The sequence below is a fragment of the Arvicola amphibius genome, chromosome 12 (assembly GCF_903992535.2).
Source record: "Arvicola amphibius chromosome 12, mArvAmp1.2, whole genome shotgun sequence".
NCBI lineage: Eukaryota > Metazoa > Chordata > Mammalia > Rodentia > Cricetidae > Arvicola > Arvicola amphibius.
Genome location: NC_052058.2, coordinates 25,004,248 through 25,029,011, shown reverse-complemented (window position 1 = coordinate 25,029,011; position 24,764 = coordinate 25,004,248). Strand labels below are relative to the sequence as shown.

Here is a 24,764-nt window from a genome sequence, read left to right as displayed (position 1 = left end):
AGTCTGGGGAGCTGAAGCAGCAGGATTCTGAGCTTGGAGACAGCCTCGTCTACATAGTGAGAACCCATTGCAAGACTATATTAGGAAAAAAAAAAAAGGACTACCGGTTAGGAGATTTTATTCGTCATATGCTGAAAGAAACATTGCACACTTATATTCCACTTAATCTCCACGGCACGATTATGAAGAGATGGAATAAAATAGCTGTAAGTTAAAACCGGCTGGATGAGAATGAGACAAGCACAGCTGGATCTCTACACAGCTCACATTTTGGTTATGAGAGCCATTCAGCTCATTTTACAGGAAACGAAAGCAAAGTGGGCGCTGAGTCTGAGTCGTGAAAGCTCGCATCAATTATTTTTAGCATGTCTCTTAACTTTTCTGTCCCCTGATTTCTTGTCTTCGGTGCCTAAGTCTTGAACAGGTAACCACTTCAGGGGATGCCGGCGATAGATTGGCCACGGAGGAAGTGTCAGCTAGATTAGAAAAGAGAAAAGGCAGCATTTATTTCTAGCCAAAGTTTAAAAGATCAGTATGTGTAATGTCTGGTCCCCAAATAACCACCACGCTTAAAGATTAACAAACTGACCAGACAGGGTGTCAGGTGATGAGAGCAAGCCCGGTGTGTTTACACACACAGTTTTAAGAACTAAAAGAAAGATGGAGGCAGAGCGAGCACAGTAGGAAAGCCTAAGGAAATTAGAAAGTTCTGCTCTTGGGTGGGAGAGATGGCTCAGAGGTTAAAAGCACTGGCTGCTCTTCTAGAGGTCCAGCAACCATATGGTGGCTCACAACCATCTGTAATGAGATCTGGTGCCCTCTACTGGTGTGCAGGCATACATGCAGACAGAACACTGTATACATAATACATAAATAAATCTTTAAAAAAGAAAGTTTTGCTCTTCTGGCCAGCTCACACCATCTGACATTAATATTCTACTTTCCCAATAATAGGAAGAAATATTACTAGGAAAGACGAAGAAAGAGCTGATTCTGGTTCTCACTATTAGGTCCAACCAAGTTTCCCAACTCAAGAAAACTGATGTTGCTACTAATACTCAAAACAGCCACAAATTTCTTACCAAACACGAGAAAGCAAATCCGGCCATAACTATGTAGACGGTCCACCCAAACTGTTCAGCCACGTACCCGTAGATAAACCCAACTATCTGAAAAGAAAACCAAGTATATTTAAGGCAGTCAAACCGAGGGACACGGGATTACGAAATTAAAGGTAAAAATCAATACTTACTGCAGAAAAAAGAATAATCCCCTGAAACATCTGTTCAGCTAGCTTCTGCCCCTTGTAATCCTAGGGACGAAAGAGAAGAGAGAGGCAGGTTAAGTCCCACTACCAAAGGACTGCAGTTTTTGTGAGGAACTCAGTGTTGGCACAGGCAGCACTCAACACCGGGAGTTTCCCAGTAAGGAAGCAAAATTTTTATTTCCCGGGGAAACTTTGGGCACCTTAACGTTGTATGGGTAAGGGAATCCTTTCTGGGGGAAGAGAAGAGGCCCTAGGATCTTTGAGGATGTGAACCACACGCCACACCAGTCGGTGCTCCAGCGCTCCAAAGTGGCCTGCGGGGACCTGGGACGCGCATCCTCACCATCTGGGTGGGCAGCGAACTCAGATGTTCCAGCATGATTGGCGGAGAAGATCGACAACAAAGCAGAGGTAGCCGATTCTTAAGGAGTTTGGTTTGTGGGGTGCGACACCGAGCGTAGCTTGGTCGACCCGCCGAGCCCCTCAGTCTGACGGCCGTGGCCCCGGAAGCGGATGTGTCCGACGGGCACGGACACCCTCTGGCCCCGCCCCGCGCCATCGCCAAAGGAGAGACGTCTCCTAAAGTTCCTGGAATCCAGCGCATTGCTCACGAGGGCTGGGGCTGCGACCTGGCCGGAGCATCGCACCCGTCAGTGCTTCCGGCTGCCCCATGCCGCGACTCGCGGGCTGTGCCTGCCCCTCCTAACGGCCGCCGGCACGCGCCGCGTCTCCATAGCGACGGCCTTTTCTCCAGGAGGACCCGGGCTGCCCCGTGGCGCCTGCTGCGCGTGGCGCTCTGGAAGCGGAGCCACGGTCAAGCTGAGAGCTGGTGGCACAGCGTGGTTGCTGCAGAGCTCGCGGGCCAGGGGGCCGCGGCCGGGGTGCGGCAGACGCAGGCGGCCCCGCGGTGGGCCCGGACCTGGGGCCTGCGGTGCGAGCGCTGAGCTGGCGGGGCGGGCCGGGGCGCGGCGGCGGCCCCTCCTCCAGGCGCAGGTAAAGGCGGCTGCGCCGAGCTCCTCAGGGCGAGGATTCGTCTGACGCGGCTCTAACCTGGCGTGTCATTGCGTGGCGGAACCCCGGGACTGCCACTCCACGTCCCCGTCGCTCCTAAGAGTAAGGAGACCATTAATGACCCCTATAGTTAGGGAAGATAACCGAGTCACGAGGCCCTGGCGGCCCCACGCTTCATGGAGTGAGCCCCCATTCCCCCACCTAGAGGACCCCATATTCAGCCCAACTATTTGGTTGTAGGATTCCATGGCTCTCACACTCCCAGACTAGGCCCTCTTGGTAAAGATCACCTAAAGGTTTCCCTTAGCCCCTTCTTCAAGGGTGGTGTATATTTCAAAAGCCCGAGCTTTCCCCTTGTTAGTGAGCTAGATGGGGTACCCGTTCTGGGGATCCGGCTCTCCGGGGCCATCTGCCTCTCTAGATTGCGGTGCTTGCAGTCAGTGAGATGCTAGCCACTCCAGGCTGGAAGCTGAGTGGCTGCTGCCCGCATCCACCGAGCTACCAATTTTTCAATCTTTTTCTTTTTAACTCCACAGAAATCTGATACTTTCCCTTATGGACATAGTGTCGCTGATTATTAAGATGGCATTCTCTTCTTGATTGGAGACTGGATGCTTCTGAATTTGCAAGACTGCCCAACAAATACCACGTGCCTGTTGCTCTTTGGTGGGGATGATCTTAGGCTCAGGGATTCAGCAGTAGATTTACATTTTCATTTAGCTCCCTGTTTCCATAGAACTTACATTCATGCGATACAAATCCGTACCTGTGACAATTTCATAATTGAGAGGGAAGAGTGAGATTCGTTGTGCAAGGAGAGGATAGTGGTTGGTGATCTCCACAAGAGCAGTTTGGAAATAGGAACAGACGTCGAAGAACAAAGATGCCAATCTTTTCAGTCCATTAGTATGAAGGAGGCAGAGTTCGATCCTCTCCATCCTCCACGACCCCCTCCCGCCTTTAACTAACTAAAAGACCAGAACATGCTAGCATGCTGCGGGAGTGATCCGCCGGGAATGGAAAGACGTTTATGATGATCCATACAAGCAATTGTAGGATAGGGCACCGCGCACCAGTGGGATAGCATCTTGTGCATATGAGTGGTCCATAATAATAAGAGGGAAAATAAACAAAATGGTTGTTGAGACTGTGGCTATAAATACAGGGAGCGAGCGTGTTTGTGTTTTAAAGGTGGAAGTTAGCTAGAGAGATGATGGGAAAAGTACTTAGCACACAAGTGGAGGACCTGAGTTCAAGTCCCCAGTATCTGTGTCAGTGCAGGCTGGGCGTGGCAGCACACCTGTAGTCCCAGCACTCAGGAGGTAGAGATGAGACCCCGAGAACAAGATGACTAGAAAGACTGGCAAGTTGGGGTTGAGTTGAGAGACTTTGTAAGGTGGGACATGAAAATCTGATGTCAACCTCTGACTCCTCCCCCCCATACACACACTTGCTCTCAAACATGCAAGCACAAATGCATGCACACATACTGTATACACATACACAAGCAAAAAAAGAAAAGGCTAAAACATGGTGCAGCCCTATAATCTCAGCACTGGGCAGCAGGATCAAAAGTTCAGGGTCAGCCTGGGCTTTATGTTAAGACTGTGTCTCAAAAACAATAAGCAAAAAAAGTTTTTTCCTTAAGATTTCTTTCATAGTAATGGGCAATATCTGTCCTGGGTTTCGTGTGTGTGTGTGTGTGTGTGTGTGTGTGTGTGTGTGCTTATGAGGAGGCTTTTTTGTATACAAATAGTTTAGGGATGTAAAAGTTTTATAATTTCTGAGCAAATCACCATGGATTTGCATAGTGAAGAAAATTATACACAATTGTTCTCTGACAAAAATGTTGCTACTATTCTATACCTACAGCATATATGAAATTTCGAGAGATCCTAAACAAACCAAGGAACCCTCGTTACCAGGAAGCACACCATTGATCAGACTTATTATGATAGCTGGTATTTTTCATGTAGGTAACTGGAAGAACTTAGTGTTTTCTGTCTGTCACGTGTATCTACTTAAGTGCATTCGGTACTTGCTAGAGGTGTGTTTCTTATGTTCTGCTAACTAGAGTAGCTCAGATACATGTGACTTCCATTCCATATACAGTGTTATCTGTAACTAACATCACTAGAAGTTGATGAGCTAAACCATTGCCTTTTGTACCAGCAACTAGCTGGGGATGGTTGGAATGAGATTGTTTTATCTGGTCTTGGTGGAATTTAGCTCAAAGCAGGCAGATGTTAAGGCTTTATTGAGTGGCTTCCAATCTGCCAGTTTCTGTAGATTAGGCTCAGCCTATGATGTGATAGAGACAAATAGTGGGGCATATAATGTGTATTTTTACTTTTGTGTGTATGTATTCCCATGTGTGTAAGAACACAAACGTGGAGGACAAAGGTCAGCCTCAGGTGGTGTTCCTTAAGATGGCTATTCACCAGGGATCTTCCAGTCTTCCTCTCAGTGATGGGATACACACCCCACTTTTAATGGAGTTTCTGGGATCTAACTTGGGTCCTAACATGCACAGCAAGCTCTTAATGGATTGAGCTTTCTTCTCAACACACAGCTGTGTTCATAACTTTAAAAAAAATTGTGTGGGGGCTGGAAAGATAGCTCAGAGGTTAGGAGCACTAGCTATTCTTCCAGAGGACCCGGGTTCAATTCCCAGCACCCACATGGCAGCTCAAAACTGTCTAACTCCAGTTCTAGGGATCTGATGCCTTTACACCAATGCACATAAAAATAAAGCCAAACAAATTATTAAAAATGACCTTTTTTCATTGTTGTTACATACATATACTTACAATACATATATACATATTAAAAAAATTGTGTGTGTGTGTGAGAGAGAGAGAGAGAGAGACAGAGAGTGAGTGCAGGTGCCGTGGTGTACATGTGGAAGTAAGAGATAGGACAGCTTTCAGGGGTCAGTTCTCCATGGATTCTGGGGATCGAACTCTGGTCATCAAGCTTGTCCTGCAAACAAACACTTTTACTCACTGAGCCACCTTGCCAGTCTATAATGCGTAATTTTTACAGAGGAAGTTCATTGGTGTGATATGTTTTGTATTTACTGTTCTAAAAAGGAACGTGTTCATGTGTTTTAGATCGTTCTTTGTAAGTCTGAATTACATTGCCTCAAATGTGTAATATGACCCATGGTCCTATTTAAAACAGAATCCCTGCTTTTAGAAAGACCTTGGGAAGTTAAGTGCCTGATGCACACATAGTATAAATTAACTTTCTCAGCAGTGTGGTTGGCTGAAAGTCCTTCGTCAAATAAACACCGCTGTCTACATGTTTAAACACTACTTTAGGTGAATTTGTTTAATGAATTTTGTTTCATAAATACATATTCCACAGTCTTCTCCATTGAATTGTTTTGAGAAAGTAGAAGGTGTCAGATGAGCAGAGGGGCCTAGAAAGCACCCGTGTGGAAACCACTTTCTTAATACTTGGTCACTTCATCAACAGAGATGAATCTGGGGAGTTCTGTGTGTTGTGCATGCAGGTGTGTGGAGCCCAGAGGAGGGCCTCCGGTGTCCTGCTGGATCTCTGCTTACTGAACCTGGAGCTAGGCCAGTGGTCAGCAAGCTTCAGGATCCTCCAATCTTTGCCTCCCTCCCACAGTGCCAAGGTCATCGATGTGCATGTGACCATGCCCAGTTTTTGACGCGGGAGCTGGGGATACAAGCGCAGATAGATCCTCGTCCTTAACCCAGCCCACACTCTTACCCACTAAGCTGTGTCCTTAGCCTGACTTATTGTCCCTTAAAGCATATTTTTATATGTATACACACATGCCTACTTCTCTCTGTGCATACCATGTGCATGCAGTACCTGCAGAGGCCAGAAGGTGTTGAATCTCGTGGAACTATCTAAAACTATGTGGTCTCAAATGTCACGTGAAAGCACTATGATCATCATAAAATTTTCAGACTCTGTGCTGGAGAGTTGGCTCAGAGGATATGAATACTAGCTGTTTCCAGAGGTCTTGAGTTCAATTCCCAACAACCACATGGCGACTGATGCCCTCTTCTGGTGTAAAGGTATGCAGATAGTGCACACATATATCTATATATCTTAAAAAAGGGTTTTTTTTTTTTTTCAGGCTCCAGATTGGGCTCTTGAAAGTTAATAATTTAGAAAAAAAAGTGTCTGAATAAGTATTTTTGATGACCATTCTCATGTCCTTACTGACTTTGGGGACTTTTATTTTATAGGATTAGTATCTAATGTTTGTATAAGACAGAAGAAAAGGATGTCATTCCGTAAAGGTATGTTCTCGCTCCAAATTTCATTGCTTTTATACGTAGACCAAAGCCAAGAGATGTAATGTAGGTTCCCTCTGTTTCAGTGAGCATCATCATCTGGGTCCTGGCTGTTGTTCTCTTCTTATTGGTTTTGCACCATAACTTCCTTAGCTTGAGTAGTTTGCTAAGGAATGACGTAACAGGTATGGAAACCTTTACTAACTCCACACTACTGTCTGTTGTCCCACATTGTAACTGATAGCACTGTGTAAAAGAAAAAAAAGAAAACTCGCTTCTTGGACTTAGAAAGACTCTGAGGCAGTATAAAGGGGCAGAAGACCAGAAGAGACCAGTGACCTCAGCAGAGGGGTCTGTTAACTTCAAACAGCAAAGGACAGACACAGTGGGGGAAGGGGTGTCTGCAAAAAGAAGGAGGGGATACTTGCAGGTTACATAGGAGGTTTGGGGAATGGAAGTTAAATGGAGATTCAAGGGCTGTGTGCGGGCTCTGCTTCCTAGAGTAGTTTGCCCAGACACAGCTGTTTGATCTTTGGTAATTGCTTTGCTCAGGCTGTCTGGATAAGGTGGACAGTGAGTAACTGAGTTAGACAATGGCCATAAGGGGGAGGGGCTGGAGTGCAATGTAGGGTCGAGATTTCAGAGCTTGTCCCAACAGAAGGCATAGTGGGCACTCCTCCTGCTCTTGTCTCGGTAGTTAAGTCTTTAGCTAAGGACTTGATCTGAGAGAATATTCCTTTCTATCTAGTCAGAGGCCTTAAATTGCATCAGGTCAGGGCTTTACAAGTTGCATCCTGAATCTGATGCTTGTCTTTGCCTCTGCAGTGTCAGTCTCCTTTAACTTAGCCGGCACAGCAGTAGGACTTTGTGATAAAACAGACATCAAAGTTCTATCAGCTGATTAAAACCCATTCCATTATATAATTACATTACAGTTATCTAGTCGTTCATACGATTCTACCCTGGTAATGGAGGATATTTGAGGCTTTGGGGTGTTTGTAGATATCTTTTTGTTGTTTTCTGTTGTTTTGAGACTGGATCTTATGGCTGAGTCTGGCTTCAAACTCACTATGGGCTGTTCTTGAATTCCTGATCATCCTGCCTCAGCTTCCATAGTGATGGATGTAGCCACTCAGTCCCAAATACCTGGCAGCCACTTCCCAAATTACCACATTGAGGCTAATATTACTTATAAATGCTTGGCTTATGATAGCTCAGGCTTCTTATTCACTAACTCTTACACTTAAATTAGCCCATAGTTCTTACCTATGTTTAGCCACAAGACTTGATACCTTTTCTCCACCCCCCCCTTTTTTTTTTAAAGATTTAATTATTATATATTCAGTGTTCTGACAGCAGGCCAGAAGAGGGAACCTGATCTCATTATAGATGGTTGTGAGTCACCATGTGGTTGCTGGGAATTGAACTCAGGATCTCTGGAAGAGCAGCCAATGCTCTTAACCACTGATCCATCTCTCCAGCCTGGTCCCTTTTCTCAGTATGGCATTCTCATCTTGCTTCTCTGTGTTTGCTGGAACTCTCAGACTTTGCCTTCCTCTCCCCAAAATTCTCCTTGTCTGGCTCTGGCGCTCAGTCTCTGCCTACCCAGCTATCGGCTAATCAGCTTTTATTTAGCAATGAGCATAATCCACAGCAGATGGAATTACAGATGTGAACCACAATGTCCTTGTTTTCAAAAATCATTTTTGAGGCTAGATGTGATGACACACCCCAAAATTCCTAGCAATTGGGAAGCTGAGGCAAGGCAAAAGAATCATGAGTTTGAGGCTAGCACAGGCAAAAGCAAAATTTTGTTTTAAAAAATAAATACACATATGCTGGTGGTGGTGGCACACACCTTTAATCCCAGCACTCGGAAGGCAGATCTCTATGAGTTTGAAACCAGCATAGTCTACAGAGCAAGTTCCAGGACAGGCTCCAAAGTTATAGAAAAACCCTCTCTCAAAAAACCAACAAGGAAATAAAGTCAGAGTTAGCTCGTATCTCTAAGCCCAGCACTTGGAGGGAGAGATAGAATCATTTAGTATTAGTTGAATAAGTTATTTCACCGACACGAGAAACTACTAAAAAAATTTTGATCTGGTATATTTTAGTTCCTTTCTCAGTATTTGTATTTTTATATGTATTTGAGATTATACTAAACTACATGACAACCTTCTCCATGTGATTTTTATCATAAGCATAAAGTAAACTTCAAATATGTACTTAAGACTTTATTTGTGTGTGTAATTTTAATGCTGTTAAGTTTATTTATATCCACAAGAAGATCTATTTTCTTTTTTAATAACTTTCAGATTTTGATGGCAATCCTACAGTAAGAACTCATTACATGCAAGACATACATAGACATAGATATTTGTCTGGTTAAAATTTACGTGCTTTATTCCTGGTTGTAACTCTAGGGCTAGACATTATCTAGTATATACTAAGACTCAGTGTTCATTGATAGCAGAGTGAATATACAGCTGTCCTATATTCATAGGACTGGCTGTAGGACCCAAATCTTCAGACACTTGGATCTTTTGAATCTAATTGCACAAAACTTGCATATAGCTGTGTACATCCTTTTTTTTTTGTTTTGTTTTGCTTTTTGTTTTTCGAGACAGGGTTTCTCTGTAGCTTTTGGAACCTGTCCTAGACCAGGCTGGCCTGGAACTCACAGAGATCCGCCTGCCTCTGCTTCCCCAGTGCTGGGATTAAAGGTGTGTGTCACCACCACCTACCTGACTCTCTGTAGTTATTTTGTATTGAACTCCCTTTCTAAATTTAATTTTCTATTCCAATCCAAAGATTTTCCTATTTAAACTCAAATCATAGGCCTAGGAATGTAGCTTAGCAGTAGAGAGCTTGTTTAACATATGCTAGGGCCAAGGTTCATTCCAAGCACAAGAGAGTAAATTCTGATCAAAATCCAGTACAATTGATTTTTATGCCTCCATGTGATATGTGGTTTGAAGACTGTTTCTAGGTTTTTGTAAGTATAAATAAAAGGTGATTTGTTTTGGTGTGTTTGGGTTGAATCTGGGGCCTTATCCGTTTGGAACGTATACCCTTACTGATGAGCTAGATCCTCAGCCTAAAAATGTGACTCTTCTCTAGTTCAGATTTTGTCCTTAAGAGAGAATGATTAAGACAAAGGCCGTGCACCCTTAAAGGCTGCTTATAAACTGCCAGAATACATTTCAGAAAGGTTCTGTAACTTTCTTATCAATGGTATACCAAGAGTGTTGCCAGATTATTTTTTAAAATTCTTCCACTTCTTTAAAAGTGCTTATGTATGTGAAAACACAGTTTTCTATTGTATGCTTCAAAATTAATATGCAAGAATAAGTAAATTAGGGGCTGGAGAGATGGCTCAAAGGTTAAGAGCATTTCCTTCTCTTCCAAAGGTCCTGAGTTCAATTCGCAGCAACCACATGTTGGCTCATAACCATCTGTAATGGGGTCTGGTGTCCTCTTCTGGCCTGCAGGCATACACACAGACAGAATATTTTATTATTAATAATAATAATAATAATAAAAAGAAGAAGAAGAAGAAGTAAATTAGCCAGGCGCTGGTGGCGCAAACTTTTAATCACAGCATTCAGGAGATAGAGGCAGGTGGATCTCTGCGAGTTCGAGGCCAGTCTGGTCTTCAAGAGCTAGTTCCAGGACAGGCTCCAAAGCTATAGAGAAATCCCGTCTCCAAAAACCAAAGAAAGAAAAGAAAAAGGAAAAAAAAATAAGTAAATTGCTACTGTAATTCTCATATTATCTCCTTCCGTGTCTTGGATTGTAGTGACATTTCATTTGTATTTTTATAAATAAAGCTTACCTGAAGATCAGAGAGTAAAAGAGCCCCACTGATCAGCCTTACAGCCCAGGCAGTGGTGGCACAATTTTTTAATCCTGGTAGCCACACTAGTTTGCTATAGAAACAGTGCGGTAGTGGTGCACGCCTTTAATCCCAGCCCTAGAGAGGAATATAAGATGAGAGGAGACAGTTCTCTGACAAATAACTCCTGAAAAAAATACAAAGAGGAGATTCTAACTATCTATCTATCTATCTATCTATCTATCTATCTATCTATCTATCTATCTATCTACCTACCTACCTACCTACCTATCGTTTTTTGTGGTTTTTGGTTTTTTTATAAAAAATATTTTTTTAGCTCAAGATTCTATTTATTATGTAGGCTATAAAATATGTTTACAAAAAAATTAGACACAAAAGGTGCAAATTAGGAGAGATTGATACTAAACTCTTTAAAATTGTTATTTATTGAGGTCTACATTTTTCTCTACTTCAGCCCTCCCCCAAGGTCTCCATGCTTCCAGTTTACTCAGGAGATCTTGTCTTTTTCCACTTTCTATTTCCCATGTAGATTAGATCTGTTTAAGTTCTCTGGGATTGTGGTTTGTAGGCTGGCTTTCTTTGCTTTATGTTTAAAAACCACCTATGAGTGAGTACATGTGATAATTGTTTTTCTGTGTCTGGGTTACCTCACTCAAAATAATGTTTTCTAGCTCCATCCATTTTCCTGCAAAATTCAAGCTGTTATTTTTTTCTGCTGTGTAGTACTCCATTGTGTAAATGTACCACATTTGGCACATGTTTTTAGTCCCAGCACTTGGGGATTATGCACTTGGGATTATGCAGAGGCTAGACAACAAATGATAAACTACCTCTCCTAGAACTTGGCAATTAGCCCATTTTTTTCACTAAAGATACCGTTGCCCCAAAACCCAGACATCAGGAAGTAAATTTAAGAATATGACACCCACATTCCCAAGAGGTGGGATGGGTGGTTTTTGGTTATTCAATGGATTATGGATATTTGTCATTGGTTAGGGGGGCTGGTTACAAATTATTATTGTTAATGGTCAGGAAAAAGCTAAACAAGGAAATTAGATTCCTTGTTTTAAAAAATTAGTTCTTGTTTTAAAAAGAAAAAAGGGATATAGATATGATAGGATAAAAGGGTAGAGATTATTGAATCTACTCTCAAAAGAAAAAAAGGGAGGATATAAATATGGTAAAATAAAAGAGTAGAGTATTCAATCTACTTTAAAAAACAACTACTGGTTTTAAATGTTTTACATTGTATTGGACTTTTGTATATTGATACAAATTTGTGATAAATTTTGTTGGAACATACTGTACATACTTTTCTAATTTTGTTTAAAGTATTGTACCTATCCAGCTCATTTAACAATGTCATGCAATTTCTAGTCTTTGGAAGTTATTATTACCAACTATTTAGGGTAATAAGGAAATGCAGGTTAGTAATTATTTACCTATTAAAATCAAACTTGTAATCACATTAGGTACCTTTTCAAGGTCAAACAAAGATATTTTAGATAGACAGGTCATCTTCAAACACTTCAATGTTCTACAGAATATAGCATTTAAGATGTTTTAATAAGCTCGCTCTCTCTTTTTTTTTATTATGACAATGAGACATGTCTGTTCCTGGCAGCACCAATCTACTTCAGAGAAGATGATGAGCATTGAAGAAACTCCACATGGAGTTTACTTTCTTTGTGGCAAAAGTAAATACCACACTGGGCAAGAAAATGCCCTTGCCTTGGCTGCTGACAGTATGCTATCCTAATTAGACAAGCAGGACACAAAAGAAAGTTACTGCCAAACATTGTCAAGACAAGGCAGGACAGCCCTTTAGAATATCCTGCTTCACAGAAAGTCTGTCAGATAAGCGAGGCCCGAATGTTGCAGAGGAACTCTAGGTGACTGTCCAGGCAGCCATCGTTTTCTATCATTTCTCACATTCTTTACAAGTCTCTTGCATTCACTTCCTGCTTACTCAGTTAATATTATTTCTTTCTTGGGTCTCTGAGGGAGTTGAAGACTAGATAGTTATAGTTTTCCTTGTTTACCAGATGCAGAAAGCAAGTTATGATAGAAAGTAAATTAGGTACAAGACTTTGGACTCACCAGAATAGGAAAGATTATGGGCTATTTTCTCTGTATTTGTCAAATGCACTAGATACTATTAATGTATTTATTGCTTGCATAAATTATATATAGTCATGGTACTTATTGTATATAGTTTTCTTATATTAGTTATAGCCTCCTTTTTAATTTTAGACAAAATCTAGAAATATAATGATATTTCATTCATTTGTATTTTTATAAATAAAGTTTGCCTGAAGATCAAAGAGTAAAACAGCCCTGCTGGCCAACCATACAGACCAGGCAGTAGTGGCACACACCTATATAATCCCAGTAGCCACACTAGTTTGCCATAGAAAATGGCGGTAGTGGTGCACACCTTTACTTCCAGCCCTAGCGAGATTTATGAGAGGAGACAACTCTCAGACACAGTCTTATTCTGAGGATTCCTGGAGGCAGAATCACCATTTCAGACTGAGGTAGAGGTAAGAGTCAGTGGCTGGCTGTTATGCTTTTCTGACCTTCAGGTTGAACCCCAATATATGTTTCTGGGTTTTTATTCACCGTGGTGCACTGGTCTCTGTAGGAAAAAAAAAAAACCTTGCTGGGCAGCTGGGTGGTAGTGGTGCACTGGTCTCTGTAGGAAAAAAAAAAAAAAACCTTGCTGGGCAGCTGGGTGGTAGTGGTGCACACCTTTAATCCCAGCACTTGGGAGGCAGAGGCAGATGGATCTCTTGAGTTTTAGGCCAGCCTGGTCTATCAAGTGAGTTCCAGGACAGCCAAGGCTACATAGAGACAACCTGTCCCGCCCACCCCACCCCCCAAAAAAAAAACTTGCTGGACATGGTAGTGCATGCTTTTACTTCTAGCATAGTAACTTCTTTGAGTTTGAGGCTAACCTGGTCTACTTAGCATGTTCCAGGCCAGCAGGATTATATAGTAAAACTATTTCAAAGAACAAAACAACCAACAAACCCAAGCAAAACAAAAATTCCTGAGATTGTGTCCCCGTGTTTTCCTGTGTTGTTTTCAGATTCAGGAATCCTGGGGCTTCAGCCCATAGACTTTGCCACAGATGTTCATCAACATCCAGTAAATGGTAGACAAGAAGAGATTCCTGTGGTCATTGCTGCCTCTGAAGACAGGCTGGGTGGGACGATTGCGGCCATAAATAGCGTTCATCGGAACACTCGCTCCAATGTGATTTTTTACATTGTTACCCTCAACAGTACAGCAGACCATCTCCGGTGAGCACTGCTTTCCTAGTGATTTTGCCTCTGCCTGATGCTCTTCACCAGCCCACTGCTGAGCCAGCAACCATTACACTATATTATGATGTCTTCCTGTTTTACCATCCACAAACACAGAGTACAAATATTTTTTCCATGTGATTGTGTCGTGTCTCGATGGCAAGAGAAACGATAATTTATATCAGGAACAAAACTAGCTGTCAAAGTCACACTGTTAATTCCGCAGTTCTTTTAGTATAGGTCTAATGTTTGGCAACCTGACTTTCTGATAAGGGAAGCAATATATTGCTTTACTCGTCTTAGCTTCTTAGAGATGCACATGCATAAAGCACTGGGTTCAGTTCATGGTGGCTCACGCCTGTCAACCTAGCACTCAGGAGGTAGAAGCAGGGCGATTAGTTCCAAAGGCATCCTTGACTACAAAGTAAGTTTTAAGGGCTGGACGGTGGTGGTGCACACCTTTAATCCCAGCACTTGGGAGGCAGAGACAGGCGAATCTCTGTGAGTTCGAGGCCAGCCTGGGCTACAAGAACTAGTTCCAGGACAGACTCCAAAGCTACCTCAAAAAACAAAAAACCAAAACAAAAAGAGTAAGTTTTAAGGACAGGCTGGGGTGTATGAGACTGTCTTAAAAAAATTAAAAACAGAAATCTACAAAACTTATTCTAAAAAGCAGCTTGTTTAACAGACTATCAGAATTCTAAGTAATTCTCTCCTTATGGCTTTCTCCATGGTTCACATTCCTGAAAATTATGTTCTCATTCTTGAAAAACTCAGAACCCATCCAAGATGTAGAAACATACTGCAGGTTTAGAATGGACTCAGAAGTGTATAGTGCTTGGGCAGATAACATGGGCTGTTCTTACATTGCCTCAGAGTCTTAAGATTCTTCACAGGAAATAATCATTCTATAGCTGAATATTAAATGCTAGTTTTATTGATAACTAGCTTTTACTACCATTATAATTTGACTGTTTTTGGAAGGGTAAAAATTCTATGACCCAGCTGGGCACGGTGGTGCACTCTTGTAATCTCAGTATTTGGGTGGCTCAGGGAGAACAGTGAATTCAAGGTTACCTTGGGCAGTGTAATAACTTCAAGAAATGAAGTCCATTTTTTGGCATGGTGTTCTCAAGTCTAGATTTTTTACAGTAAAGTTTTGGGGGAAGATTTTCCCCTTGTGGATTCCTGGCTGAGAAGAAACTTTGATGGGAATGCCTTTATCTCAGTTGAGGACCCCCCAGTATTAGAGATAAAGAACTTCAAACATCTAGTGTATTGGGTTTCTCTTACATTACATTAAGCCACTGTTAGAAAAACATAGAAAGATAAGGCTATACTTTAGAAACATGACTGTTTAAGACTGAAATGTGTTTTTTCTTTATCAGGTCCTGGCTTAACAGTGTTTCCCTGAAAAGCATCAGGTACAAAATTGTAAATTTTGATACTAAACTTTTAGAAGGGAAAGTAAAGGAGGATCCTGACCAGGGGGAGTCCATGAAACCAGTGAGTTCCATGTGTCTTTGTTTCTATAGATGTATTTGATTAGAATACTTGCATAATTTGGGTACAGTGCGAATTCTCTAGGGACCAAATCTGGGCAGTACCAGGAGTTCACTGACTGCTTTTACAAGGGTTCTGAGAACATTTTAATAACTTTTATATATAGTAGCCCAGCTACTGTATCCTGTGCTGATGCTTCTTTCCTTTTCAGTTAACCTTTGCAAGGTTCTACTTGCCAATTCTGGTTCCCAGTGTAAAGAAGGCCATATACATGGATGATGATGTAATTGTACAAGGTACCAAAGAATGAGTTCTTTTCTTCATCTGGATTCTGGGCTGTAAGGGTTATCATATGGTGAGCATTAGGCCATTAGAATTGGGAAGAATTAGATTGCAGGGTAGTGGCACATTCCTTTAATCCCAGAACTCAGAAGGTAGAGGCAGGAAGATCTCTGGGTTCGAGGTCAGCCTGGTCTACATGAGTTCCAGGACAGCCAGGACTACACAGAGAAATGCTGTCTTGAAAGAAATGGGTGGGGTTGGGGGTTGGAGAAGCAGAAGAAACAAAATCTCAAGGCAATTGTTCATTTCACTTTATCCATTCCAGGTGACATTCTTGCCTTGTATAATACACCACTGAAGCCAGGACATGCTGCTGCATTTTCAGAAGATTGTGATTCAGCCTCTACTAAAGTCATTATCCGTGGAGCAGGGAACCAAGTAAATTACTGCAAACCTTATTCCCTATGAATGCTTGAAGTGTTAAATTCAGAGCTCAATCTTACATTAACCAGTTACTTCACTAGAGATCGCATGCCTACTTTTCTGTAGATTCATTTATAGACTTTACAACCAAGACAAACTAGATCCCAACTGCTGTATTTGTTAAATCTCCTACGTTGCTTTTGCTAATATCTTGAGAATTCTTCTTCTTTACTTGCTATAGAAGTTTTTAAGCAGCAAATATCTCATTTGTGTTTTCAGTACAATTATATTGGCTATCTTGACTATAAAAAGGAAAGAATTCGTAAGCTTTCCATGAAAGCCAGCACCTGCTCCTTTAATCCTGGAGTTTTTGTTGCAAACTTGACTGAATGGAAGAGACAGAATGTAACTAACCAGCTGGAGAAATGGATGAAGCTTAATGTAGAGTAAGTATTTAACTGGTTTATCTTTTTAAAATAAAGTCTTTACCAGTAGAAGTTGGCCGGTACTCTTCACTGACATTCTTTGTTTCACCAAGAGAGGGACTGTACAGTAGAACTCTGGCTGGCAGCATCACCACCCCTCCTCTGCTTATCGTATTTTATCAACAACATTCCACCATTGACCCTATGTGGAACGTCCGACACCTTGGTAAGTGTTAAGCATGCAATCTGGGTATGGGTAATCCTAGCACTTGAGAATGCCAAGGCAGCAGTACTACCCCGAGTTCGAGGTCAGCCAGAGCTACTTAGTAGACACCAAAACAAAAAAACCAGCTGCTGATTTAAGCTAATCAGAAATTGGTAATTAAGAACTCTTCCTTAGGGATGAGCTGTATCCAGTGTTTCCCTTAAGGTTTCTGCAGCTTAGCATGACATTGCTTTGTCTTACTAGTAATCATTTGGCATTTTTTTTAAAGGTTCCAGTGCTGGAAAACGGTATTCACCCCAGTTTGTAAAGGCTGCCAAGTTACTTCACTGGAATGGCCACTTCAAGCCTTGGGGAAGAGCTGCTTCATATGCGGATGTTTGGGAAAAATGGTATGTTCCAGACCCAACAGGCAAATTCAGCTTAATCCGAAGACATATGGATGCCTCAAACATAAAGTGAACTAGAATTTAAGCTTAAATATACCACTCAGGAAATCCTGGAAGACACATGTGGGAAGTTAACAGTGTCAGGATAGATTCTCTCTTTAGCAACCCACAGAAAAGGGGATGCTTCAGCTGGGTAGAGATGACAAATTGCTTCCGTGGCAGTCAGCTTCCAAGATGACTACAAATGTCTCCATCTGCCTTACCAAATGCTTGCTTACTACATTGCTGACTGACCTGAAGGACAGACTGATAAAACCAACACTAGTTCATCTATCTGCTGTAGTTAGGAACTGCAGCTTGGTTTTAATTTTGTAACCTGTGGCTCAGTTTGTAAATAAAATGTTTTCCAATAAATCTCTTTGCTTCCAGAGAACAGATTCTCTTCCATATATTGAATGTAAATATTGCTGCTCTTCTAGAGTTCAGTTTCTATCACCTCAGGTCACAATGGGATTATTCTAGTTCCAGAGATCCAATGCAGTACTCTAGAACCTCCATCCCACTGCATATAGGCCACCCCTCTCTGCGCACACACACATTTTTTTGAGACAGTTTCCCTGTGTAGACCAGGCTAGCCTTGAGCTCACAGAGATCTGCCTGTCTCTGCCTCTTAAGTGCTGGGTGGGATTAAAGGCATGTGTAACACATGCTTGGCCATAAATAAATCTTAAACACAAATGCATGTAAGCACTTTTGTAGTTTGCTTTTATATATATATGATACATATTCACAAGATTTACAGTTTGTGCCAAACCAGTCTGGGACACTGTACACAAAACATTAACATCTGTAGCAGTTATACATAATCTGTTCTAAAGTCATAGACATCATCATCCTCTTTACGCATTTTATCCACGGCAAATGAGCTGTCAGATGGTTTACCTGTATAGGAGAAAAAAAAAAAAAAACCACAAAATTTTATACAAGAAAATAAAAGCAACTGTGCTCAAACTACATAGTTCTAAGTCCTTTGTCCCAGACTCACTTGCTGTTGATTCCACAGGTAACATCTCTGTGGTATCTTCTACAGGGGGTGCATCTGAGATGTCTGCCTGTAGACCAAAGAAATGTGGTATGCAATAGCCCATGACATCTTATTAACCTTATGGAGGTCTGTTAGATCACAAACTTGTTTCTGCTTCCGACCCTCCTCATTCTTTCTGCACTATAATGCTAGAGAATTCACTTGAGCTTTAACTCAAGAAACAAAACTTACATTATTTTCACCATCACCATTTCCATCATCTTCACCACCCTGTCTGTTTTCTTTGTGTCTTGGCAATTCTTCGGGTATGTCTGTTTCTTCTATTATTCCATTTGTCAGGCCCGAAGACCGGAAAAGGATTCTGTTAGTTAAATGAAGGCCCTTGAGGACTAAAGGAAAGGAACAAAAGTCATGTTAATGCAAGGCCTCTAGCATTCTGTCAGCGTTATCCCTGTTATAACAGAAAGACAGTTTTACCTTGTATGCTGTGTGCATTACTCATTTCTAAGTCCTCCACATTAAAGCCCCTCTTCATGTTTTCTGTAACACTCTCACTGAAATGTGGAGAAAGAGTCCAGGAAGCAGGAGGATGACAGTAGTAACCTAATGAGGCACTGGCATTAAAAACAATATCTGTCAAACACAGTTCCAGCCCTTTATTCTATGTTGTCTTCAATGCAATACAAAGAGATCTTACCCTGTCCACTCAGACCACAGCAGCTTAGCAGCACTTTCCACACTTGGGCCTCCACCCTTTTGGTGCAGACCTCTTCTCTGAGCAAGTTTAGTAAAAAAATCCAAAGAATCCTTAAACTCTGGGACAGTGTATTTTAAAACCACCTTAAAAACAAAACACGAACTGTCATTGATATATGTGGATAAAGAACAGTGGTAAGGAGCTCAAGGGGAATTCTGTTACCTGTTGACTATCAGCCTGGGATAGAATGGCACTGGCAGCCTCTAGTGGTCTTAGTACTTCAATGCTTGTTGGACTCCGGAGAGCAAGTGCAGTAGGGGAGTTACTGGGTGAAATAATGAAGCATGGACTATCTATGACTGTGATCTGCTTGTCCAAAGGGACAACCTGCATGCTCCTGAAAAAGAGATGGAATTACAGGGTCACTGGTCTATCTAAGCGCAAAAGAACAAACATGAAGCTCAGGGTTGGATTGAACAACTCAGCACAGCAGTCAGATCCAATTTGTCATCACTGCTTCATGTTTATTAGAAACTTAACATACAGAATCCTAAAATAAGCACTGCATGTTACAGTGCTATGCATCCAAACTTCATGGTTATTTCCTTAACCTTAGGAAACCAGATCCAATATGACTTTCAAACTCAATATTGTAGGTAGCCTAGCTTTTCCAATCAATCTTCCTAGCCCAGCACCAAGTTATCTTTTACTGATGTCTGAGATTTATTTACCTTGTAAGTCCCATGGGAACTCCAACATTACATATCCATTCTTGTTTTAAACTATTAATGATGCTGCTTTTCCCCACATTTGGGAAACCTACAAATAAATGCAAACCCATATTATAAAATACATTTTTTAATAGTTTCCTTGCCCATACCAGGTTAAGTGTTCTGTCTGCCAAGAGCTCTTAGACACCAACTTCTGAAGCTGGTAGATATTTAAGTGTTTTACAGTAAGTTAAGCTAGAATCAACATTTGAGACGACTCCTTCCTCTTGTGATAAACCCATTCACAATGTGGTGTTCTTGGCTAAGTATCTCTAGACTTAACGAGTAAAAAGGTTAATGTGCTAAACACTACTTACCAATTACTCCAACCTGAATATCTTTCCCACATGACTGCTGAAAACTTTTAAGAAGCTTATAGAGTGCATCCTTGCCACAGCAGGTTTTACTTTGCAATGGAACAGGTTTCTTCTTTACCTTAACACATAAAAACACAAAGTACAGTACTTTTAATAATTCTGATAAATACCATCAGATGAAACCCAGTAAATCTGGCACCAGAGTCCAGTTCTTAGAAAAACTACTGGCCTCTACTGCCTTTCAGATGATCTTTGATGAAATCAGAGTTGGATCTTATTGTTTTCACCTTAGTCAACATTCTGCACACTCATCATATTTCAATCATCACAAACCCGAGGAAACCACATTCCCCCCGCTAAGAGTACGGCATACCTTGAGGATCTTCTCTCTGTACTTCATGTTTGTTGAGGCTTTGAACACCACTGTTGGCAATTCTTTATTCAAGTAATTTAGCCAGTTCTCCAAATTCTCCTTTGGTACTAGATCTTGTGAGAATTGGGAAAAGACAATGCTTCAGTTTGGTTTTAAGATTAATTTATTAAATGTGGTAAACTATGATTGACTTCATTTGCATTTTCCCAATTTTTCAAAAGGAATTAAGGGAAAAGTAAACTTCATGCCATACCACTTGTGTCTTGAGATGCTAATTTTTTTGTTTTTTTGAGACAGGGTTTCTCTGTCAAACAGTCCTGGCTGTAATGGAACTTACTCTGTAGACCAGGCTGGCCTTGAACTCAGATCCACCTGCCTATGCCTCCCCAGTGCTGAGATTAAGGGTGTGTACCACTACTGCCCAGGAGATGTTGCATCTGTGTCCCACAGTCTCATGTATTTCAGGTTGGCCTTGAACTTTAAAACTCCCCTTTATCCATCCAATGATGGGATCACAGAAGCATACTACTACGCCAGGTTTTATGTGTGCCCGGCAGCAAAAGTACATCTTTTTTGAGTACTAGGCAGGCAATGTTCCAACTGAGCAACTTTTGAAAATCAACATCTCCAGTACTCTCACTTGATCTAAGCACCTATGTCCCTGTTTCCAGGATTTTCCTTTAACTAAGAGGTACCGGCTTTCTAAGCCTAACAGTGATTTTAAATCACTTTCTTATATAGACCTCTACACCCACCCCCCAAATCAGCAGAGGCTCAAAAACCACTGCTGGCAATTCCATGCTAAAATTTAGCCAGTTCTCCAAATTCTCCTTTGGTACCTGATTCTGTTAAGAATTAGGAAAGAACAAATGATTCTCTACAAGTCTTTCTTCTGGGTTCTCTTCTTTCTGCTGCTCAAGCCCACCCAGACACATAATCACCTTATATATTTTGCCCCACATAGTAACTTATACCCCAGCTTAGAGCTGAGCTGTCTGTTCTCATATGAAACACAAGAGTTAAATTCTTAAAACCAAGGGGGACTTAAGCATTAAATAACAGAACAGAAAAATACAGCTGAAACCACCTCCTCCCCATGTCCTTGGCACCAGAGTGCACATGTATTGGCTGTTGAGGTCAGAGTTGGATCTTATCAGTCTTCAGTGAGAATCAGACTGTTCAGATTTTTCCTCATTCCTCATAAGTGCACATGAGACACAAAGGGGACCCTTTCTACTTACCTGATTTATTTAATACAAGTACCAGCTTCTTATGTCCACTTTTGACAACAGCTTCTTCGACCTGAGGACACCTACAGCCAAGAGGATCTCTGGCATCCAAAACCTCTAACACGACATCTGAGGCCTCAATCACCTGTCCAGTAAGAAGCTATTAGAATAGCAGTCCCTCTTGAGTAGCACCCTCAACTGTTGCCCAAGTCCAGAAGACAGGAACACCATGTCTTCATTTTAATATTAAGATTTTTGGCAACTTCCCACCCAATAAAACCCAATAACTTTGCCCAGGTCAGAACATTTGATTTACCCACAATGAACTGTGTAGTTTAACAAGCCTTCTTATAAGTACTGAGGAGACATAGCCAGGCTCTGGCAACACAGAAAAGTGGGCTTGGGTTGGCAGTGCGAGGAAGCAAGTGCACTAAGAACCTACTTCCTATCCACCCTCCCGACTTCAACTGCAACAATTTCTAAGGATTCCCATGTTACAAAGGAGCTCTCAAGTCTGCACACCATTGACACTGACCTATATCAAGATACCTTTTTAAGTTCCCGACAGTGCAACTTCTTTGGATTCTGTTTTCCTGATTTAGCTCTCTTCGTTTTGGGTTCTTCACATTCCTAAAAGATACAAAAATAGGAGAAAGATAGTAAGCTCAAAAAGCAGTTATTACCAGTTGAACATTTCCACAGCTGACTACAGACAATATACCTAATATTTGAAATAGGAGTCAATCTACACTTTCCTACTAATCTTTCACTTCACCTTTATTTCTGCTTCAGAATGCCTATTTAAGGAGAAATAATCCTACCTGCTTAGGTTCCACATTGAATTGCTCATCACCAGGGTTAACTTCAAGTTTTCTTTTCCTTTCTTGTTGCCTATCAAGTTTCTGCTGCTGCTTTAGTTCTTCAAGCTGCATCAAAGTCATAAAAGCAATGAATGAGGTGGAGGCTGATGATTTATCCTGGAAACCACACATACTTATGCTACATTCTATTGGACGTTTCAGCTTGCTTACCTGCTGTTTCCTTAGTTCAGCTTCACGAAGAACAGCCTCTTTAAAGGGAGCACTATTTGGAACTCCAGGGTCCTTCCTAGGCTTCTTGTGACCCCGTTTTTTAGCTTCCTTCCTTAATTTACGGTGATGTTCTCGGACCTATTAAAAACAAGACTCTAAGACTGGAGGAGAGTGCTTGCCTAGCATGCATGAGGTCATAGGTTCAATCTTTAGTACTGTACAAAAGAAAAAAGTCACGACACAAAAACACTTTACCACTTAAAATTTAGGTAATAAGTCAATCTTAGACACAACTTATGCATTTGAAGCACCTTAGAAAAATGAAAATCCAATTGGAATTATACAGACTATGATAGTCAGCTCTTTGTAAAAGACTATGTCATAGTGAGTAGTGTTTTCTCTCCCCCTGTACTTTGCCACAGTTGCATTCTTAATGGTTAAGACCTTGTATCCATGTCCAATCCCAAATCATTAACACTGCCTTCCCTACGGAGGGGAGAGGACAGTCCATTCGGTATAGGTCTCCCAAGAACACTTACCTTTTTTTGGATTTTATACCGCTTATGGCAGGTCATACGTTTGCTTGCTTTCTTTAACTCTGCCAAAAACAAACAAAACAATTAGTGTATGGATGTTTCACCTGCTCTTGTTGGAGCATCAATGATATGCTTACAGCGAAGATGGCTTCATTTCTCCCTGGAAAGTGGGGAGCTGACATGTGGGTGCTGGGACTCAAACCTGAGTATCCTCTAAGAGCTTCTACTGCTCTTAAATGCTAAGCCATCTCTCCCCTCCACCTACCAAAATATTATATTTCATTTACTTATTTTGTTTGGCGTGAGAAATAAGTTCTCATCATCAGGTCAGTCTGAGAGATTGAACTCTGAGTCAGGTGTGGTTGCAAGTGCCTTTATGACCTTCAAGACACTCTTCTATCAAGCCAGGGGACTTACAAAAATACAATGAAAATCTCAGGCCTTATACTTAGTTTTTGATAACCTAAAAGTACAATGTTTTGATGTGGTTTTTTTTTTTTTTTTTTTTTTTTGAGACAGGCTTTCTATGTAGCTTTGGAGGCTGACTTGGAACTAGCTCTTGTAGACCAGGCTGGCCTCCAACTCACAGAGATCCACCTGCCTCTGCCTACTAAGTGCTGGGATTAAAGGCGTGCACCACCTCAGCCCGGCATGATGTGCTATTCTTGTAGTAAGTCAACCACCAATTTAGATGAGACTATGGGGGTGAGGAATCGGAAGACAGGCGGACACGTGGCTATAATCCCGACATTTTGGAGGCTGAGACCAAGAGAATCGGGCAATTTAAGGCTAGCCTGGGCTACACAGAGCCTGCCTCAACCTTTCCTACAAAATTATGCCAGTACTTAATAATTTAAGCTACAATTTCAAGTATCCGTCAATTTGATCCAGTAGATCGAGTGAATCAAGCTTCTAGAGGAAAGCACCACAAATCTCAAGGAGAGGCAGGGGTTTCTCTTTGATCATTTTGAGCCAGGTTCTCAGTACACATGCCAGGCTGGCTGCAAAGTTTCGATCCTCCTGCGTTACTCTTCCTTGGACGGGATTACCGGCACGTGCCACAACGGGCGACCGACAGTGGTTTTGAATAGTCCTTAAACGAAAGGAAATAGCGGGCCCGAAAACAGGCTCAGACACGTTAACCACACAAATAGGATTCCCCGTCTGGGCCTAGCTTTCCTTCCACAGAACAGGCCCTGGTGAACAAGGCCGAAGCCGGGCCTGGGACTTCCAACCCTCTGCTCTACGGGAGGCAGAGCAATGGCCTGCGGAGCAAGAACGAGGACCTGCCCGGTGGGCGGACCACGCCCGCCTCTCTACCCCACTCACTTGGCCGTTTCATGCTGGCAGTGGACGCTGCGGAAGCAGAAGAGACTTCAGGGACACCGTGCCTCCTCGGGCGCCACGTGCGAACTGAAGCCGAGGGCCAACGTCACGCGCTCAAACTACTGCCGTAAAGCGAGTCGGGGCTCGGCCGCGTGCGCGCGCACACCCAGTCGCACAGAGTCGGGATCGCTTGGCGGCCACGGGTTGGATTTACGGCAGCACTGGGAGGGGTGAGGGCGGTGAGGGCGGCGGGTGCGCCGGAGCGACGGCAGCGGCCGCGGCCAGTGGAGCAATAGCAGCCGTGGCGGCCACGGGGCGGGGCGCGGCGGTCGGGGACCGCGGCCGGGGCTGCAGGCGGCGGAGCGGCGGGGTAAGGCCGGGCCCGGGGCGGGTGGGGCCGCACCTCCTCGGCCGGCCGCCGGGCCTTTGTGTCGGCCCGGGCGGGCTGGAGCCGCGGCGGAGGCCCCGCCCCGTAG

The 24,764-nt window shown here is 42.4% G+C and overlaps 4 protein-coding genes and 3 non-coding genes across 37 annotated transcripts in view; 2 read left to right on the top strand and 5 right to left on the bottom strand.

Annotated features, from left to right (window-relative positions):
* Nucleotides 1–101: 101 nt before the first annotated feature.
* Nucleotides 102–1,978, bottom strand: Spcs1 (signal peptidase complex subunit 1). The gene is made up of 4 exons (XM_038348958.1): nt 1,611–1,978; nt 1,253–1,312; nt 1,083–1,169; nt 102–476 (listed from the first exon to the last, which is right to left on the bottom strand). The coding sequence occupies exons 1-4, from the start codon at nt 1,869–1,871 to the stop codon at nt 351–353; spliced, it is 534 nt and encodes a 177-aa protein (XP_038204886.1). The 5' UTR covers nt 1,872–1,978; the 3' UTR covers nt 102–350.
* On the top strand, nt 1,861–17,378 carry Glt8d1 (glycosyltransferase 8 domain containing 1). 2 transcript variants are annotated; one of them, XM_038348957.2, is made up of 10 exons: nt 1,861–2,260; nt 6,508–6,561; nt 6,642–6,740; nt 13,503–13,716; nt 15,108–15,225; nt 15,434–15,518; nt 15,830–15,942; nt 16,207–16,373; nt 16,466–16,578; nt 16,847–17,378. In XM_038348957.2, exons 2-10 carry the CDS (start codon nt 6,546–6,548, stop codon nt 17,035–17,037), a joined length of 1,116 nt encoding a protein of 371 aa, XP_038204885.1. In that variant the 5' UTR covers nt 1,861–2,260; nt 6,508–6,545; the 3' UTR covers nt 17,038–17,378. The 2 variants fall into 2 exon arrangements, with proteins under 2 accessions (XP_038204885.1, XP_038204884.1); XM_038348956.2 differs by having other exon boundaries at nt 1,861–2,380.
* A 324-nt stretch (nt 17,379–17,702) lies between these two features.
* Nucleotides 17,703–24,545, bottom strand: Gnl3 (G protein nucleolar 3). Its single transcript, XM_038348955.1, has 15 exons — nt 24,292–24,545; nt 22,966–23,024; nt 22,427–22,564; nt 22,217–22,321; nt 21,945–22,025; nt 21,408–21,540; nt 20,167–20,279; nt 19,794–19,911; nt 19,438–19,525; nt 18,929–19,103; nt 18,707–18,849; nt 18,487–18,623; nt 18,241–18,398; nt 18,010–18,076; nt 17,703–17,906 (listed from the first exon to the last, which is right to left on the bottom strand). Exons 1-15 carry the CDS (start codon nt 24,302–24,304, stop codon nt 17,821–17,823), a joined length of 1,614 nt encoding a protein of 537 aa, XP_038204883.1. The 5' UTR covers nt 24,305–24,545; the 3' UTR covers nt 17,703–17,820.
* LOC119799609 lies at nt 19,158–19,231 on the bottom strand. The gene has a single exon (XR_005282891.1). It is a non-coding gene; the product is annotated as a small nucleolar RNA SNORD69 (small nucleolar RNA).
* On the bottom strand, nt 20,044–20,121 carry LOC119799616. The gene has a single exon (XR_005282897.1). It is a non-coding gene; the product is annotated as a small nucleolar RNA SNORD19B (small nucleolar RNA).
* LOC119799606 lies at nt 21,293–21,366 on the bottom strand. Its single transcript, XR_005282888.1, has one exon. It is a non-coding gene; the product is annotated as a small nucleolar RNA SNORD19 (small nucleolar RNA).
* Nucleotides 24,514–24,764, top strand: part of Pbrm1 (polybromo 1) — a 100,217-nt gene continuing 99,966 nt past the window's right edge. For 8 of the 30 annotated variants that reach the window (XM_038348954.2, XM_038348951.2, XM_042056018.1 and 5 more), the window contains exon 1: nt 24,541–24,658. The gene's annotated coding sequence lies outside the window, so the exon portion shown is untranslated. Of the gene's footprint in view, nt 24,659–24,764 lie in introns of all 30 variants that reach the window. The other 22 variants (XM_038348949.2, XM_038348942.2, XM_042056020.1 and 19 more) reach the window with 8 other exon arrangements.